The sequence below is a fragment of the Phymastichus coffea genome, unplaced genomic scaffold (assembly GCF_024137745.1).
Source record: "Phymastichus coffea isolate CEN01 unplaced genomic scaffold, Cenicafe_Pcof_1.1 PCOF00119, whole genome shotgun sequence".
Lineage (NCBI taxonomy): Eukaryota > Metazoa > Arthropoda > Insecta > Hymenoptera > Eulophidae > Phymastichus > Phymastichus coffea.
In genome coordinates, this window is record NW_026706930.1 from 474,139 (window position 1) to 491,430 (window position 17,292).

General features: G+C 32.3%; 3 protein-coding genes and 1 long non-coding RNA gene across 6 annotated transcripts; 1 reads left to right on the forward strand and 3 right to left on the reverse strand.

The window, feature by feature from the left end:
- Positions 1-463: 463 nt before the first annotated feature.
- Positions 464-3,254, reverse strand: LOC131671089 (4-hydroxyphenylpyruvate dioxygenase). The gene is made up of 11 exons (XM_058947249.1): positions 3,176-3,254; positions 2,902-2,928; positions 2,757-2,819; positions 2,404-2,508; positions 2,203-2,328; positions 1,851-1,940; positions 1,682-1,779; positions 1,528-1,605; positions 1,219-1,453; positions 733-972; positions 464-603 (listed from the first exon to the last, which is right to left on the reverse strand). Exons 1-11 carry the CDS (start codon positions 3,176-3,178, stop codon positions 529-531), a joined length of 1,140 nt encoding a protein of 379 aa, XP_058803232.1. The 5' UTR covers positions 3,179-3,254; the 3' UTR covers positions 464-528.
- A 2,056-nt stretch (positions 3,255-5,310) lies between these two features.
- On the reverse strand, positions 5,311-11,443 carry LOC131671110 (uncharacterized). Of its 2 annotated transcripts, none has more exons than XM_058947310.1 (9): positions 11,327-11,443; positions 9,764-9,998; positions 9,308-9,538; positions 9,140-9,234; positions 9,006-9,075; positions 8,765-8,932; positions 7,302-8,684; positions 6,997-7,223; positions 5,311-6,915 (listed from the first exon to the last, which is right to left on the reverse strand). In XM_058947310.1, exons 2-9 carry the CDS (start codon positions 9,992-9,994, stop codon positions 6,741-6,743), a joined length of 2,580 nt encoding a protein of 859 aa, XP_058803293.1. In that variant the 5' UTR covers positions 9,995-9,998; positions 11,327-11,443; the 3' UTR covers positions 5,311-6,740. The 2 variants fall into 2 exon arrangements, with proteins under 2 accessions (XP_058803293.1, XP_058803292.1); XM_058947309.1 differs by lacking the exon at positions 11,327-11,443 and adding an exon at positions 11,120-11,317.
- A 287-nt stretch (positions 11,444-11,730) lies between these two features.
- On the forward strand, positions 11,731-13,054 carry LOC131671088 (uncharacterized). Of its 2 annotated transcripts, XR_009302506.1 has the most exons (4): positions 11,731-12,037; positions 12,361-12,468; positions 12,551-12,715; positions 12,992-13,054. It is a non-coding gene; the product is annotated as an uncharacterized LOC131671088 (long non-coding RNA). The 2 variants fall into 2 exon arrangements; XR_009302507.1 differs by lacking the exon at positions 12,361-12,468.
- Positions 13,055-13,089: 35 nt separating this feature from the next.
- Positions 13,090-17,251, reverse strand: LOC131671087 (FACT complex subunit Ssrp1). Its single transcript, XM_058947248.1, has 13 exons — positions 16,928-17,251; positions 16,527-16,712; positions 16,250-16,465; positions 15,962-16,137; positions 15,766-15,901; positions 15,583-15,686; positions 15,377-15,505; positions 15,012-15,303; positions 14,777-14,935; positions 14,555-14,704; positions 14,048-14,479; positions 13,904-13,975; positions 13,090-13,747 (listed from the first exon to the last, which is right to left on the reverse strand). Exons 1-13 carry the CDS (start codon positions 16,976-16,978, stop codon positions 13,634-13,636), a joined length of 2,217 nt encoding a protein of 738 aa, XP_058803231.1. The 5' UTR covers positions 16,979-17,251; the 3' UTR covers positions 13,090-13,633.
- Positions 17,252-17,292: the final 41 nt, after the last annotated feature.

Consider the following 17,292-nt stretch of genomic DNA (forward strand, 5'->3'; position numbering starts at 1 on the left):
ATGCAACGAATTCGTGGTCAAACCTAAGCGAGGATAATTCAGCTAAATTTTGCATCTCAGAGAAAAAGACAGAGAAAAAGAAACAAAAACATTTTTTCATTGTAAATGTATACACAGAATGTTTGCCCCTCTTTAGGTATCACTGTTTTTTATACAAAGCTGCTGCTTGCGTCTCGACGAAAAGAGAATTTAAAAAATAAATATGTTTACTTGTAACTAAGCTTGATCATTCTGCAACACTTTGTGCTTAACGTTTTATCGCGAGTTTGTTATGAATAGTCAAATGTTTGCTCAGAGCGCAGAATTCTTTTCTCTTTCAATGCAATAGACGCGAGACAATAAATTTGAGGAGGACTATTGTAATAGTAGGAAACAATGAGTGAAAGCGATGTTTTTTCTCAATTTTACTATTTACAAAAATTCATTCTAAGCACAACAGATTTATCACAAAAGGTCTTTTTATGAACAATTATACATAATTCTAATTATTTATTTTGAAAACGAATATTAAAGTTTAAAAAATATTAATTATAAATTGCCTCTCTTTGCTTGCTCCATTTCAATCGCTTCGAAAAGTGCTTGGAAGTTACCGGCACCGAAACCCTGAAAAGTAAATTTGATATTTAAAAAATACTATGTTTTAGTACTTTTAAAAATATTAATAAAATTGATACTTTTTCAAAACAAAAAAAAAACAAGCTAAAATAAAATGTTATTTGTTCCATTACTTACATTGTGATTGCGTCTTTGAATAACTTCAATGAAAAGCGTCGGCCTGTCTTGCATATTCTTTGTGAATATTTGAAGTAAATATCCATTCTCATCATAGTCTATCAAAATCTTGAGCTTTTGTAACACGTCAATATCTTCAATAACGTTGACTTTGCTGTTTTGTAATTTTGTCCTCAACATGTCGTAATAACTGTCTGGTACATCGAGGAAATCCATTCCTCTTGCGCGTAAATTAGATATCTATAACAAACATAATTAATATTCTCAGTTTTTTGAGTTTTGCATTTAGAATAACAAATTAAAGTTCCAAGAATTTTCTCAGTTCGTGGCAAATTAACATAGCGTTAACTCTGTTTTGGAAATTACAATAATATGATGATAGCAATTGCTTAAAACAATTTTGAAAAAAATTATTGATTAAGCATAACAGCTATTTCGCTCTGAAAATCGATATGAAAATTAATTAAACCAGCTAGTTATACTTACGGCTGTTATAATATCGTTTGTGTTGAGAGCTATGTGTTGAACTCCAGCACCGCCGTAGTACTCAACATATTCCTGAATTTGCGAACGTTTCTTACCAGGAGCCGGTTCATTTATCGGCATCTTTACCGTTTCCTCCCAATTCGTTACGACAATCGAGCGCAAAGCTGAGAATTCTGTGTGCAGCTGAGTGTCGTCAACAGACCAAAACCGATGGAATTGCAAACAATTTTCATACCTAAAGACGAAACAAATATTTACAAATATTTATAGACTAGGATTATTGAAATAGTTACTGTTATTTTTAATTACCATTTAGCTACTGGTTCCATTTGTTGGTCAAGTTGGTTTCCGACGATATGATCGATGAAATTTAAGTTAATGGTTGGTCTGGCAATTAAAAGATCGAATTTTTTAAGACAACTATAAGAACTACTTGTGATTGAAAGATATTTCGAATGCTTACAAAAGTTTTGCAATAGCGTCTTGGCCTTCTTTGCGATATCCCGGCAAGAAGCCTTTGTATTGGGTTCTGTCAACGAAGGTGTGATGGGTATCTCCATACTAAGGCAAAGGATTTCGTAAAAACTAGTTGATGGCAAAGTGTATTTTATTAAGCCGTTTATTTGACTTACGGTTTGTATAGTTGCAAAGCGTACAACACCATATTCATCTTTTTCTTCCCACAAATCCCGCACGACCTTGGCTCCTTTGCTTTTGGCAACCTTGAGGATATTAAATTTAGAATAATGACTCCTGATATGGATTAAAATTGTTTTTATCGAAATATCAAGTGTAAAATAATTCCATTGGTCGAAAAACGTATGATCAAAACTGCGAGTTTAAAATACTAGACCAATTCACGCGAATAACTGTTATCATGTAATGGTTTACGAGTAATCTTAAATAATCGATTAACTCGAAAGATTTTTAATTTTATCAACTGAAAATTGTACAAAAAGATTATTTCTAAGGGATGCAATTTACCTTGAAGATAGTGTCGATGTCTTCGACATTGAAGGCGATGTCACGAACTCCGTCGCCGTGGCGCGAAAGGTGACTCGCAATCTCTTGGTCGTCAGGTTCGTACGCTGATTCAAATACGAATATAATCTGAAGAAGGAGATATAGCAATTAGTTAAAATACTTGGATGATTCGAGGTTCCTCTCTCTCATTGATGTGTTCACCTTGTTTTGTTTAACAGCGTGTGATGCAACACGTCTTGAGCCAGTCTCCAAACCACGGTAGCCCAAGGGCTCGAACCCCATCCTTGCGCAGTAAAAACTAGCCGCCTGCGACGATAAAAAATCATTTAATGAGTTTCGATTAAGTCGCTGAATTCCAACTAATGTTGGACTATAAGTAACTCTACAAGGATGGTTGAAAGGTATCTTAATTATACATTCAGAGCGATTTATTTCGTTTATTCAAAGTCGTCTGGTAATGCAACAAGTTTTTTTCTTTTCCAATGGAATGTCAAACTCGTTTCTCACACATACTTTTCGATACTTTAGATTGATATCGAAACACATTAACTCACCTGCTTTGCATTTCCAACCCAGAATTTCACGTGATCGAAGCTTAAAAATTTTCCACCGATCGGCTGAAAGAGAGAATGAAGTTTCAATTATTAAAACGGACGGCGTGGAACAGTATGCATTTTGAAACCGAATAGTCGTTCTTACCTTGGGTCCTTTATCGGTATACGTTGTCTGCAAATAAAAACACTCGCTTTTAATCAAATCGAAAGTCTTGCTGCTACATCGTAACGCGTACAAATTTATTGAGAATGCGCGAAGTAACGGAAAGCCAAGGGCGCATGCGAAAACCGATAAATAATTGACATTTCCTCAAGTGGATTTTACAAACGAGCTTGCTCATTGATCATGACCGTTCGCAAGTTCTGCAAAACGTTCAGTGTTCTCTCGACTTTCAACGATTAACCAAACAAAATATTACCATTGTGCCTCGTTAATAAACAATCAATGGAGAAAGCTCAGCAACGAAACAAAATTAGCGAGCGCTCCTCTCTCGCTCTGCCAAATGATCGCTCGATCCGCGTGGATTTCTCCTTTAAATAAGCTCGAGCCTCCAGTCGAAGCTATTCGCTGATTGGTGCAAAGATGGAGGCTTGTTTACCACCTCGGCACCCATCAAGAGAGTCCTCGGCGTCTAGAACAGCATACATTAATTTGGTCGTTTCTTGTTTTTCTCCTTTTTTTTATGCTTTACATGCATTGCTGCATGACAGGAGGCTCGGCTTCATGCGCCTTGCAAGTGCTCGATACGCAAAATTATTCAAGAATTAATTCTTAAATATCTTTTCCTGGAATTTTTTTAATATTATTTATTACGTAAGTTTTCATGCGTATTGTATTTGATTTACTTATTGTTTGGAGTAACTATGTATTCTTATTTGAAATGCAAGTAATTTTAAGTAAATAAACGTTTCAAAATGTGATATGCTTATAATTACTGCAATACTTTGAAATTGCTTCGCTTAGTTATTTTGTTTAGATCTTTCAATTATATATTTAAGTTTAGGATCTTTCAGATGAATAGTGATTACGATATATCAATGCACATTTTTCAATAAATAAAAAACCATTCAGCTATCTAAGCAATTATGAAATTTTGTGATAATAAGCTAAGCAACTTTATCTTTAAAAACTCTTTGCATACTTATAATTTATGAATATGTTCTTTAGTTTATCTTAAAATTAGTTCGCACTTAATTCAGGTGCCATAATGAAACTATCAAATAACAAATCTTTATGTGCGTCAATATTAATTTCAAGCTGAAAAAAATAACCAGTAGTGAAAAACAAATGCAAGAGCAAAAATGTAATCGTCTTATAATCTTGACTTATACATTTTTTGATCGAAAGCCCATATGACGCTGGTATTACTTTCGAAAGTAGTAAGAATGCTTCCGTGGTACCGACTATTCTGGAAAAACCTGCTAAATAAAAATATGCGAGAAGAGTTGTGTATCTCGGTGACTGGATATAATATGCGGTAAATATGGTAATCAACTGGTTGAGCTGGGAGGCTCGCCGCTGCTTATCACAGCTCCGGAATTCTCTCTCTCTCTCTCTCTCTCTCTCGCAGATTCATCTTAGACCATGTCATGGTATTTTCAGATTCTCAAACTTCCAAATATTTTTTTAAGTGGATGCTGTGATCGAAAACACATAAATGAACTTGGAAAAATATAATAGTTTTTTCGACGTGGATATTAAGGAGAAAAGTAGACACTGTGAGATGAAAAATTTGATTGATCGAGGAAAAAAGTTACCACCAAATAAAAGTGTACAATGAATTTATTATATGATATGCTAACTTAATATGCATTTTCTAAATACACTTTACCTTTAAAAGTTGAATGTTCGAGGTAGTTTCTATATCGTACTGGCACATGAGACTTTCAATCTAAAATGGATCTAGAAATATCCACAAGTTAGATTACTTCACCCAACATTGCGTATTAACTTATTTTTTGACGTTTAGTTGAAGCAAAGAGGCTGCAAGCGAAAATTTTCTAAATAACGTTTTCTAAATACATCTAAGAATGCAAATCTCATTTAAACGCTTAAAGAGTCTCTTCGAATCGATTTCTGAAATAAGATGAGACTATAGCTCTTCACATATATAGAAACTACACGAAAAGATTACTATTTTTATTCCTTCAAGATTCCTTTAAGATTCTAATAAATAGTTCAAATTTACATTCTTTTATTTTATTTTATTTATATATAAACGGGAGTAACCCCTTTTATAAAATCTTCAATAATTGTATCGTCATTGTTATCACGATCGTTATAATTTCAAAAACTTTATATTTATATTTCTATTTCAATCGTCTACATCCATTTTTTGTAAGAATTATAATGAAATAAAAAAATATGCCCGGTACAAATACGAGATTAATAAACATTGATATGTATATGTAATTTTTCATTTTTGGCAAATCGCCATAGAGAAATACTTAATTAGTTTTAATAAAACGTCATATTGCAAGCTTTATGAGTTTAAAAGTTTTTTGCAAATTCTAATAAATAACATACTTTTTTATATATAATGCACATGTGAACCAATCATTTTAATAAACATAATCTTTTATTTTTATATATTACAAATTTTATGGTGTAAATTTTTATAGTCATTTTTAATTTATTATAGTGCGTATAATGAAGCTATAACATCCAAATAAATATATATTTTGAATATCGCTAACGACGGCATAGTTGAGTTATTTTTCGAATACGATAAGTCATGAAGTAGATAACTTATTTTTAATGGTTCAATAAAAATAAAGTACTACAACAATCGTTATTATAAATCTTTGTGACAATTATTTTTATTTTTCATTACTTCAAACAAAAGTTTGGATATTGAATTTGAAAATATATTTCTAAATTGATATGATTACATTAATACATTGACTTGACTAATTAAACATATTCATTGTTCATGATTATTCTGTGTACATTTTGTCTGTAAATTAATCGAATCGATCAATTAAAAATTGAAGAAATTCACAATAATATTAGAAACAAGATCTCATCTTGATATTGTTTATTATTGGAATGTATAAAATAATGCTTAATTTATAAGTAATACAAGAACTTTTTTTAATATAATTCTCAGAGAAACTTGTCAATATGGAATGTTATTTCAATTTGGCAATTCAGGTAATTACTTAGTTGTTATAATATGTTTATTTCAAAATCACAGAATAAATTTTAATGTGGTCCACGTTGCATTTCATTTTAACAGCTATTGTATTTTATTCTTCTAATTATACAATAGTTGAAGAATTTTGTCATTTAAGCAAAATGACGTAACTAGTTCAACAAAATATTTCTTTGATGTATAACGGCATATTTTAAAGAATTGCAATTGCAATTAAAATATTTCTTGATACGTTGCAGTAATAAAATAAATTAAAATAAAGTTTTTAAGAAAATCACTGGTAGCTAGCAAGGAAAAGCTAGCAAGGAACCACTAGCAAGATAGTAAATTTGTAAGTATACGTTTTTTTAACGAATCGATATAATTAAAATAATATTTAAAATATCGATACAATACTTTCTGTATATGTACATACAACAACACGGTGTGCATAGGATTCGGAATAATTTTTAACGTTACATTCAATACATACAAGCTGCAATAGCTACCGATACGTTACAACGTAAAATATTCTAAAAAACTATAAGGCTTTGAATGTGATGTATTTGTTGTTGCTTGGCGTTTGCTATAAAAATAGAAAAACTATTATGTTTCTAAGTCAAGCATACAATATTAATAAAATTGCAGGTAAAATCAGAACTCAATTTTGAATGTTTCCGTAGAAAAAATTATTAGAAAAACATCTTTTTCAAAATTAACAATCTTGCACTGAAATGAGCAATGTGATTTTTCAATCAAAATCATTTCCAATGACTCATTCTAAAATATAGAGTAGTAAATACGTATAAAAACAATCTGTCTATAATTGACCAACAATTACACTGCGTATTTATAGTATAACGATAGCGTGATCTCTTTCGAGTCGACGTTTCGCTTTTAGAGGCACTACTCCCATCAAATCTGCCGGTGTCGGAAGACCACCAGTCGTGTTCGGTGCAACTGCTTGCTGATAAAACACCTCCACGTTTCCGCACTGATTACCATACACCACTGTATCATCAGTCCTAGTTGCAAAAATAGAATTCATAAGGCGAATGTTAAACGTGCTTATATAACTCTTTTTATAATCATATACACTAGATTACCTAACAGTAATATCTGTAAGAGTTTTATTGCGTTGGAATCTGTCGTGAAGCGAGGAAACGACGTCGAGCTCTGTGACTCCCCACAGTCCAGATCTATGAATTGTATCCCAATCGGAATCCACGCTCAATACGCTGTACAATTCCTTGCTTTCATTAGACGGTAGAGGTTCCAAACACTGCTGTAGATGTGTTTCCAGATTCCCCAGAATGCTTATACTGGTTTCCCACTTAAAAGCAGCAATTTTTCGGTGATTAACTAAACAATAAAATTAAGTAGGCACGTACATTAAATATAAATTACTCACAAGAGAATGTATAAGCTCAGGATCATTAGCAGTACCATCTTCCATCAACAAGAACATCACCATATTCTGATGACCACAAAGAAATAACTCTGCCTTCTCGTAATTATCTTCATCTTTGGTCGTCGTCGTCCAATCTTCATCAATTTCATCGTCGTTATCGCTACAACCTTCTTTACTCACAGCTTCCACTCTATTCTTCACTAACTGATTATTAACCGTGGAAAACCCGGACAAATCTCGAAATTCACTGGGGGTCGTATCCCTGCTACAAAATCCACTTGTCCTCTCGTCCGCAAGTAGACTTAACTTCGACATCAACGGAGTCAACTGTAAGCCATCGAGTTTTCGTGGACGATGTGGCAAATCGAAAACACCTCCGCACTCCGAAGTGGGTTTACGCCTGTCGTCATTGTCGAGGGCATTCAGTGGTTTCAATGGAAGACTCATGGAACGCCGATAACTTTCCTGTTTATTTTTGTTATCCAATCTGACATCTAATCCACCGTTTGGTTTGACTTCCGACTGTTCAGACTCCATTTTGACGTTATTATCATTCTTCGATGCGAGTTTATTGCTTTGCAGGAGCGGTAAGCTCGTTAATATTTCGGACGTAAACTTGGATGTTTTGTAATCGTTATCTAGCTCTTGATAATGACTTGCAATGTATTCGTCGTAGAGAGACTGTGATATCGCTAAACCGTCTAGGCGAAATATCGGAAAGGATGGGTCGGTTATGGTGTTGTAGTGACGTCGATTGTGCCTATCTTTCGGCGATTCCACATCGTGAAGATTACTATTAAGTTTCGAAAGACCCACACCGTAACTTTTGAGTGTTATCTTATTGGACTGCTTGTTCAGCGAATCTTCTAAATCGGTAAGACTTAAGCTCATTGCATTTCTGCCTTTGGCTTGCATGATAAGCTTCTCGATTGGAGTTGCGTTTTTCAATTTGTTCAAACGTTTACAACGTAATGCCTCTTTCACTACGCCTGGAATATCATCGGTGCTCTCCTCTTTGCTCTCACTACTCAATTTATTATCCTTGCTTTTGTGGCTGCTAGTGTTGTTTGTCGGTTTAGCGTCGTTTTCATCGCCGGTAGCGACTATAGATACTGCAAAATCATGTAACACTCGATTTACATCTTTCAAGGGTGTCGAGCAAACACTTGGCGTAAGTGGATGCTGATATTTCGCTCGTTCTGATTTATTGTTCCCTTCTTTTCGTTTTACTGGAGAGCTATAAGCAGTTGGATGTAAGGGCGGAATGCATTTCGTCATACTGTAGTGGGTTGAGTCCAACTCAGCATCTTCTGGCACAGTAAAAATACGCGAAATATCTCTCTTCATCATAGAAAGTGGCTGTTCTTTGGCTTTCGTTAGATTCTGAAAATTAAAAATTGAATATTCGAACCATGATTCATGCGTTACGGTGTCACAGAGCGTTCGCCGGATGTACCAAGTACCTTTTTAAGTAAAGATTTTTTTGATGAAGAGTCTACGCAAGAAATATAACCGCGCTCCATATTCGCCTCTTGAACTAATTTCGAAAATCGGCTATGTTCGACAAAAACTTGAAATAATTGTACACCGACCGGTAAGTGGAAATTCGTCGCTATTCGATCAGCAGGTGCCTGAAAATGTTACATGACATTCAAGTTATATTGTCATTTTCAATAGTTTTGAATTATATTTTGGTCAACTGACCTTAACTCTGTAGGGATCAGTGATAACTAATTGTTTAGTTATCTCAGCATCCAATTGTGATGCAACGACCCTAAAATTAAGTTATGTACTACTTCAAATTCATTATCATTACATGCATGAAATTTTCAACTTACTTATTATTGTAAAAAAGAGCTCCGCCTATAATACCATTAATTTCTTGGCAATATTGAAGAACTTGCATGGATTCTAAAAAAACACTACTCGCATTCTAAAATAGAAAATGATTGATTTTTAAGAACTTAAATCTATGAAATTCCATTAAAAATCGCTTTCAAACTTACCCTTGGGAGTTTTAACATTGGAATATTTGTAAATAAACTAGCACTATATTGAAGTATTGGTAGGTAAGTTTCAAACATTTGGTACAATTTTTCTATAAACTTATTCGTATCATTGTTAAGGGACGCCGAAATAGTTTCAAAATCACAGTGAAAAAATTTAAGTAATGATTCCATAATATTCGCGCGTCGCTCTAAAATCCAGTCTTGTATATTTCTGTCGGTACCTACTGCCTGTAAAAAGAAAATTACTTTTTAAATTATGTAGCTGGAAAAACTAAGCAATAATATTCAATTTCACCAAAAGAGTTCTCAGCTCTCTAAGATAATTAATATTTTGGATATTGATTGAACTATTCTTTAAAAAATATCTATAACAATTGCATATTGGTATAGAAAAAAAAGAGTTCTAAGTAAATACACTTATTAACATAAAAATTTATTATTATATCAACTTACAAGCACATATGTTCCAAACTTTTTGAGCACAAATTTTCCTCCTTGTAAAGACATCATTGATGGAGGAGAAAAAGATGTTGATAAAAACTGATTGACTCCCATTAATTGACCAGCCAGGGCCAATCTTTGAGTTGGAGAAACCCATGCAGGATGAAAATAAATAAGAGCATCTGCCGGATCATCCTCTTCTTTAGAACACCTTGAGGTGTCGTAAACAAATACTATCATCATCTCTCTGAAATTAATTGAAATAATAAAATAATTGAATTATTTTCAACTTATTTATTCAATTCCTTATGTGAACTTCATAAAAAGTTTTTTTTACAACTTAATTGATGTGTCTTTCAAGATTGTTTAAAGTTTAAAGAAAATGTACACTTCTTTTTAATTTGAAATACAGCAAATGAACTTATCAAATTGATAATGTTGATGAAACTTTGTAAACTTTATTTACCTGCAATATATATATAAAACATCAGATGAATCCTATTATTTAAAGTCAAATGCAGTTGTAAGTAAAATTTATTATTCATTATTCAAGATATAAATGAAAAAAAAAATCATTTAAAATGTAGTTATTAGTAAAGTAGACATTTTGCAGGTAAAGTGAGAATAACAACTGTGGTGGGAGTTGTGAAGTGACCAATCAGCAATAAAACTCATTGCTTATACATTGGACTCATCGATAAGATTCAGATAAAGACTTCAGTGACTATTTATGATCAGTCAATAAGGGTACAATTAAGGAAAGTTATAACATTAAATAACACGTCAGTTTTGCCAATGTTATAAAGATTCAGAAAGGCAAAATATTCTGATGATATATACATTTGTTCATTTCAAAATTATTTGCTTGTATTATAATGAATAATTGTATAAGAAAGTAGTATTGAAAATAAAATACAATTTTCAAAAAAAATATCCATTTATGGACGGTGAGATACTAGTGTGATTTATGACATAAATTTAAATAAATGAAAAGTGTCAAATTTAATTATCAGTTAGAAATCAAACATGCTATAAACCATAACAAAATAGAAGAATGAAGTAACATAGCACTGTCAACATTGCATTTTATCAATCCCCAACCTGAATAATCCGAGCACTCGCGCAATTTTATATTCGTTATGATCTCCATAAAAAAATCAAAGAACTAAAAAGCGACATCAGAAATCTGTAAATGAGCCTCAAAAACACCGTAATAAGAGTTGCCGAAAGCTCGTTTTCTTCGTACACCGTGATAACAGATTCATATTGCACTCACATACACACCCATTGTAAACAGGGTTGCACTATCTTACAATACAATTAGATTAAGAAAAAAAATGAGATAACGCAATTAATACCAGCTCTTACTTTGCCATGGTGATGATGATGATGATGATGATAATGATGATGATGTACGTTGTGTTTACGTGTCTGTCGGGGCGTACCGCGAGCGCGCAAGAGCGACTGTCAAAAGATTTTCACGCGGTGCGACGCATTTACATATGAGCTAGTAATACAAGCACTATGGAGACTCAAGGACTAAAATCGAGGTGAGCGAGGATAAATATGCAGTACCTCGCCACACTGCATTAAGAAAACATGCGACGTTATATAATGCATATATTATATCCATCGCATATCGGCCGCATCGACTGGTTTCTGGAATCCGTCTGCTTCTATGTTAACCATGCGACCATGCCGCGTCGGTCTTATTGATTTGCGCGCTACACCTATCCTATATACGGCGCATATTCCTACGTTCACATGCACAGTGCTCATATATACAATAGGCTCCCTACTCCTTTGCGCTTATTCTTGCAAATAATACTTGAATTTTTTATTTAAGATGAATGCTCTCCTAGCTTGACGTATTTTTTTTTTTATTTAAAGATGAGATTCTCGTAGAAAAACTATTTTCATGTAGAAAAGCAACATACAATAAACTATTTTAATAGCAAGTAAAATAGTAATCTACAATGTATATTAAATAAAAGAAAATTATGATCGAAATAATAAACGAATGAAAATGATAAACGAATAATCAATATTCTTTTAACAGAATATTTATTCGGAGTAATTTTGAATAATATATAGTCAGCACGTGGATATCTGCATCAGCTGCATGCTTTAGGGTGACACATGGACAAGATGAACCTGTTCCAAAAAAGTGTGATTTTGAAGTTATAATTGCATCACATACCATAAATTACACCGTTTACGGGTCAATATTTTACAGTCAACAATTAATAACTCACACGCATGGGTAGAAGTTATACTTAATTGTTTGTAAGTACAATTTCGATAATTATTGAAAAGAGAAATTAGCTCAGTAGCGAAATGAACATAACCTCATGCATAAAACTAATAAAGATTTTTCCATTTTAACTCATACATTATTTTGTAAACAAAAAATGACTTGTTTTTATTGTTGAAATTTGTTTATTGTCTATTGTCAACTATTGTCAATCCATTTAAATTTAATATCCTATTGCTTGAGTAAGTTCTGTTCTCTGGTCAAATTCTACTTCAATCAGTTTTTATAGTGAAATAATTAAGTGATGTTGAAAAATTTTGCATAGTGCCACAGGAGTCTTTATGTCTTCTTTCAGTAATGGATCGCAGAGAAACCATGAATAGTATTGGTGATACTTGCAGTGAACTCAAGAATCAATATGACCACTGTTTTAATACGTGGTTTTCTGAAAAATTCCTGAAAGGTGACAAAGATGACTCCATGTGTACATCATTATTCAATGTCTATCAACAATGTCTAAAGGTAAATTGTTTTTCTGATCATAGGTTTATTGTTAATTAAACTCATAAATTGCTATGGAACCATGTAAAGATTTGAAGCAAAAATATGATGACTGCTTTAATAGTTGGTTTGCGGAAAAATTTCTTAAAGGAAGCAAAAACGACAAACAATGTGCTTCTTTGCTGGAGGTATATAAAACATGTGTTCAGGTAAGATTAACCTAGGGGCTTTAACTTTTATCATTCTAAACTTAAAGTTTTATAAATCATAGATTAATATTTTAGATTATTCTTAAATTAGTAGTTTGATACAATTGAATTTGCTAAAACTTCTTTACGTAGAGGAAATGATTATTAAATTCTATAAAACAAAGCATCAATAATCTTTTTGCAATTTATTATGAAAGTTTAATTTAAAGAGAAAATATAAATATTTTATATTATAAAAAATGTAATAATTACTTACTTTTTTTCACTCGATTCCAGAAAGCCATGAAAGACCAACAAATTGAACTGCATGATGTTCAAGCAAGTCATCTGGGGACTGATAAAGAAAAAGTACCACAAAGCTGACACTGGCAACAGTCTAGTCAATTCAGTAAATGGCTACAGTATGTAATATGTATTCCTTGCTCTGCTCAAACAATATGTTCTATTACTCTGCCTCAATTTAATCACTACAAGAATTCCACTGAACTACTTTCAACTTCTAGTGTTGATGTATAAACTTACTAAGATTATTGTATCACAACAATTGTTTAGTTGTGAGATGAGAATAGTTTATGTATGTGCTATTTTATTTTGTGTTCTTGAAGTAACTTGATTGTGGATATTTTTTCATGTGTTGTCTCAAGTAGGAAATGTACTATAAATGTAAAAACTGTTTCTTTTGTAGAAAGAAAATGACTAAATACAATAATTTTATTGAACCATCATATGTTTATTAAAGAATAAACTACCATTGTAAAAATGAGTTGCAGAAAACGTAATGAATGTCTTGATAAAAATACGTAATCATAAAAATACTTGAACAGTTGTTAATGCAGCTTAGAGTAACTTTTATTTATACAACACTGACACTGTATCACGAAAAACAGTTTTGCGATTGATCGAGTATTAGCCAAATTCTTAATCGCTATCGATTTCACTTGATTGTGCACTTTCGTCTTCCTCAGACGCTGCGTCACTGACTTCAGATTCAGACTCTTTTTTGCTCTTTGTATTTTTCACGGGTTTCTTATCCTAAAAAAAAAAAATAGAAACCGTAAGTTGAATTAATTAACGATATCGTTAAAAATATTGTTGAAAAATGATTATGTGAAATAAAGAACAATCAACTAGAATAACTTCTATTTAGTTTTGAGTCGATACAATGACAAACAGTTATAAAATACTTACGGTCTTCTTGTCTTCTTTTTCGCTTTTGTCACTATCAGCTTCGCTCGAGGAATGTTTGCGTTTTTGTGGTTTCTGCAATGAAAGCAATGATTAGATACTACATGCAAGAGAGTAAAAAAAGTAATAATATTTCACAAGACATACACTTTTAGAGCTACCGTCATTACTACTGCTGTCAACATCACTTATGTATTCTTTGCTTTTGAATACTCCTCCAGCCATTGCTTTACTAGGAGACTCTTTTTTGGTATCCTTCTTGGTACTAGTTTTCTTTTCTGACTTTTTCTTTTCTTTAGATACTTTTGAGCTTTGACCGGAAGCTTTATATTCCTTCATTTCTCTTGCGTATCTTTCTTTGTCTTCTGCAGCCATCTTTTCAAACTTAGATTTGTCTTTCAACTCTTTCCACATTTCACCACCTTTTTGTGAAACTTCAGTGACTTTTATTCCTGGATTCTTAGCTTTGATTTCTTCTCTTACACTGTTTAAAAAGTACATATAAGCGGTTTGGCCCCTTTTTGGTTTGTTTTCGTCTTTTTCCTTTTTTGATATGCGTGGTTTTCGAGGCTTTTCAGACTAGACAAAAAAAGAAATACATATTAGTTTCTAAAAAATTTAAAACAGAACACAACGAATGTTTTGATGACTTACTACTGTTTTAGCAGACTTTGATTTTTTCTTTTCTTTCTTTTCTTTCTTCCCTTTCTTAGAACTATCATCCGATCCTGCATCTGAATCAGCATCACTGTCCGAGGTATCATTAGGATTGCTATCATACTCTTCAGCAACATCGCTTTCTTCCTATTTGCATATGTTATTTGTTTATGAAATAAAAGTTTCTCAACTTCATATAAATTTTAAAGCAATACTTACTGCAGTAGGTTTGAAGTCCTCATCCGTCGACTCATCATCATCGTCATCATCATCATCTTCATCCCTCTCTTTAGCTTCAGCTTTAACACGCGCCAAGTATGCATCGGGTTCTTCTTCTTGATCACTGTCTCCAAAGTCATCTTTGTAAGACAGTTTGTCCTGAAATTATGCAATGAAACCAATTTATGAGAGCTCTAACATTTCCATTAAAGAAATTTTTTTCTATAATACTTACCCCTTTACCTCTATTCTTGACATGAAGTTTCTTATTATTGATAAAGTCAAACAGCTTTCCATACTCTTCTTTTTCAATACTACTAAATGTGTGTTGTGTGCCATTTTTCAATTCAATTTCGAAATCAAATGATCTAGTTGAACCTCCACCTCTGGCAAAATTAACTGAGCTTATTTCTTCAAAACGAATATGGATAGGTGGTTTATGAACATAAATGAATCCTCTTTCTAACGGATAGAGGTAACCCGCCGCTGCCTTATATGAACAGCCAATCGCAGGTGAATTTGAGTGACTGCAAAATATATAAATTATAAACTTTAGGTAATCTATAAATGATTGAAATAAATAAGAAAATATATACTAACCCAACAAAATGCCCCGGACCAGTAATTTTCCTATTAATAATAGTTTTCATGATTTTCCCAAATACTTCAAAGGTAGGACCTTTGAGCTCTTTTGTTAACTTATCTTCATACTTATCCTTTAATTCTTCCCTTTAATGATGAAAATTTTTTTACTATAGATAAAATATGAAAATAAGTATATTAAACTTTGTCAAATTTATACTTACTCAGTAAAAGGCAATTCAAGAGATGTTTCTTCCTCATTACTGAAGAGTAAAACTAAAAATTGATAACGAGTTTGACCCTGTTTAATGGGTGGATCTAAGCTGACCTGTAAGAGAAATCAAGTTTATGAAGAAATTCATCAAACTTGTATAATAATTTATAATATTTATTTTATGATTACTTACCACAAAGAAAGTTTGCCTACTATCCTTATGTGGCAGAACAAACAATCGAATAACTGTTGTGATAGGTATTTTGTAGTCAAAAGTTTTACCATGAAGCTGGAAGAAGGACTGGAAAATTTTGACATCATAGCGACCACTACAAAATTTTAAAACAATAATTACATCATATTCAATTAGATTTAAAAAAAATATTTACCGAGGTGTAAGACATTGTATTTCCCTGAAAATAGCTATAGCATCACCACTAATATTGATAACAGAAGCTTTATCCATAACTTCTTTGTGGAATTGATCAACTGGATCTGTTTCACTAGTGTCAGTTGTTGGAATATGAAATCTCATTTCCATGAGACTCACAGGGGCATCATCACTCTTAAAAAAAAATCAGCAATTAAAACAAATGTAAACAAATATTAAATTTATTATTGCAAAAAATATGAAAACTGAAAATAAGTTTACATGCAAAAAGTATATTGAATATTACCTGATGAAATTCAAGTGTAACCTCGTTCTTTCCTGTTGTACATGAAGATACGTTGTAAAGTGGGATTTCAAAGGCTGTGTGATGACCAACATCAAAACTTAGAACTGAACCATAGAACTTTGCTGTACCCCAGTTCCAACCTTTCAAACTTAATTCCTTCTCTAGCATATCTTTGTTATAATTGGATTTAAAAAACTTGGCAATTTTTTCCTGATCCTAAAAGTTATTTACGTAAAATTTAACTGACCTTCAGCATGCTTAGTAATAATATACTTACCCCTTCTCTGAAGCCACGAAATCTGTGTAACATACCATTCTTCAAGAATATTCTGATGCCCCATGATCCAACAAACTTCTGAAAATTTACCATTTCCATTTCAGATGACGGAATTTGTTCAACCTTACCTGTCTTTTGATTCTTGAATATTAAGTGCTGATCGGTCAACTTCAGCCTTCCAGGTGCCTATAAAGAAAATTTATTTATTTTAATGGGATCTCAATAAAACACTTTAATATAATTATAAATACACAGAACTTGAACATTTTTTTCAAAAGTTTTATAGAACATTTCAAATTTGACAATGATTATTTTGAAAAATTAAGTTATTAATTTTACGTTTGTGCAATGCTAAATTAGAAATAAAATAGTTTTTATTGAAAATGAAAGTCAAAACTTACCATAGCACCTTTAACCTCCGCGGTTATGTCGTTGTACTCTAAGAAGTCCATTTTGTAAATGACTACGTTAAAATATTTAATAAAATTAGACAAGCAAATATGTATTTGTTGAATTTCAACGAGAAAAACCAATTAATTTATCTTGACACTTTCACTTTTCCACGAAAAACAAATGCGGCAACTGCATCCAAAACTAATCAAGACGCGCCAACAATGGCTAACCAGGCAACCAAGTAGCTCGCTGAACTTACTATGCTATCATACAGAAAAATAAGATGCATATAACATTTATATAGTATATACACAATGAAGTAAACGCTAGTACATATTTTGTACTGTTAATAAATGCTTGATTAGTATATATA

Bases quoted from the DNA above. Each gene is read 5' to 3' on its own strand.
- LOC131671089 (XM_058947249.1), bottom strand. The intron at 1,941-2,202 runs GTAAATTGCATC...AATATCCTCAAG, and splicing joins ACATCGACACTATCTTCAAG to GTTGCCAAAAGCAAAGGAGC. The intron at 1,780-1,850 runs GTAAGTCAAATA...CCTTTGCCTTAG, and splicing joins GCTTTGCAACTATACAAACC to TATGGAGATACCCATCACAC.
- LOC131671110 (XM_058947309.1), bottom strand. The intron at 9,235-9,307 runs GTAAGTTTGAAA...TTTCTATTTTAG, and splicing joins CAATGTTAAAACTCCCAAGG to AATGCGAGTAGTGTTTTTTT. The intron at 7,224-7,301 runs GTGAGTAATTTA...GCTGCTTTTAAG, and splicing joins CTGAGCTTATACATTCTCTT to TGGGAAACCAGTATAAGCAT.
- LOC131671087 (XM_058947248.1), bottom strand. From the start codon at position 16,978: ATGGACTTCTTAGAGTACAACGACATAACCGCGGAGGTTAAAGGTGCT. The intron at 15,902-15,961 runs GTAAATATTTTT...AAAATTTTGTAG, and splicing joins ATACAATGTCTTACACCTCG to TGGTCGCTATGATGTCAAAA. The intron at 14,705-14,776 runs GTAAGTATTGCT...ATATGCAAATAG, and splicing joins AGGACTTCAAACCTACTGCA to GAAGAAAGCGATGTTGCTGA.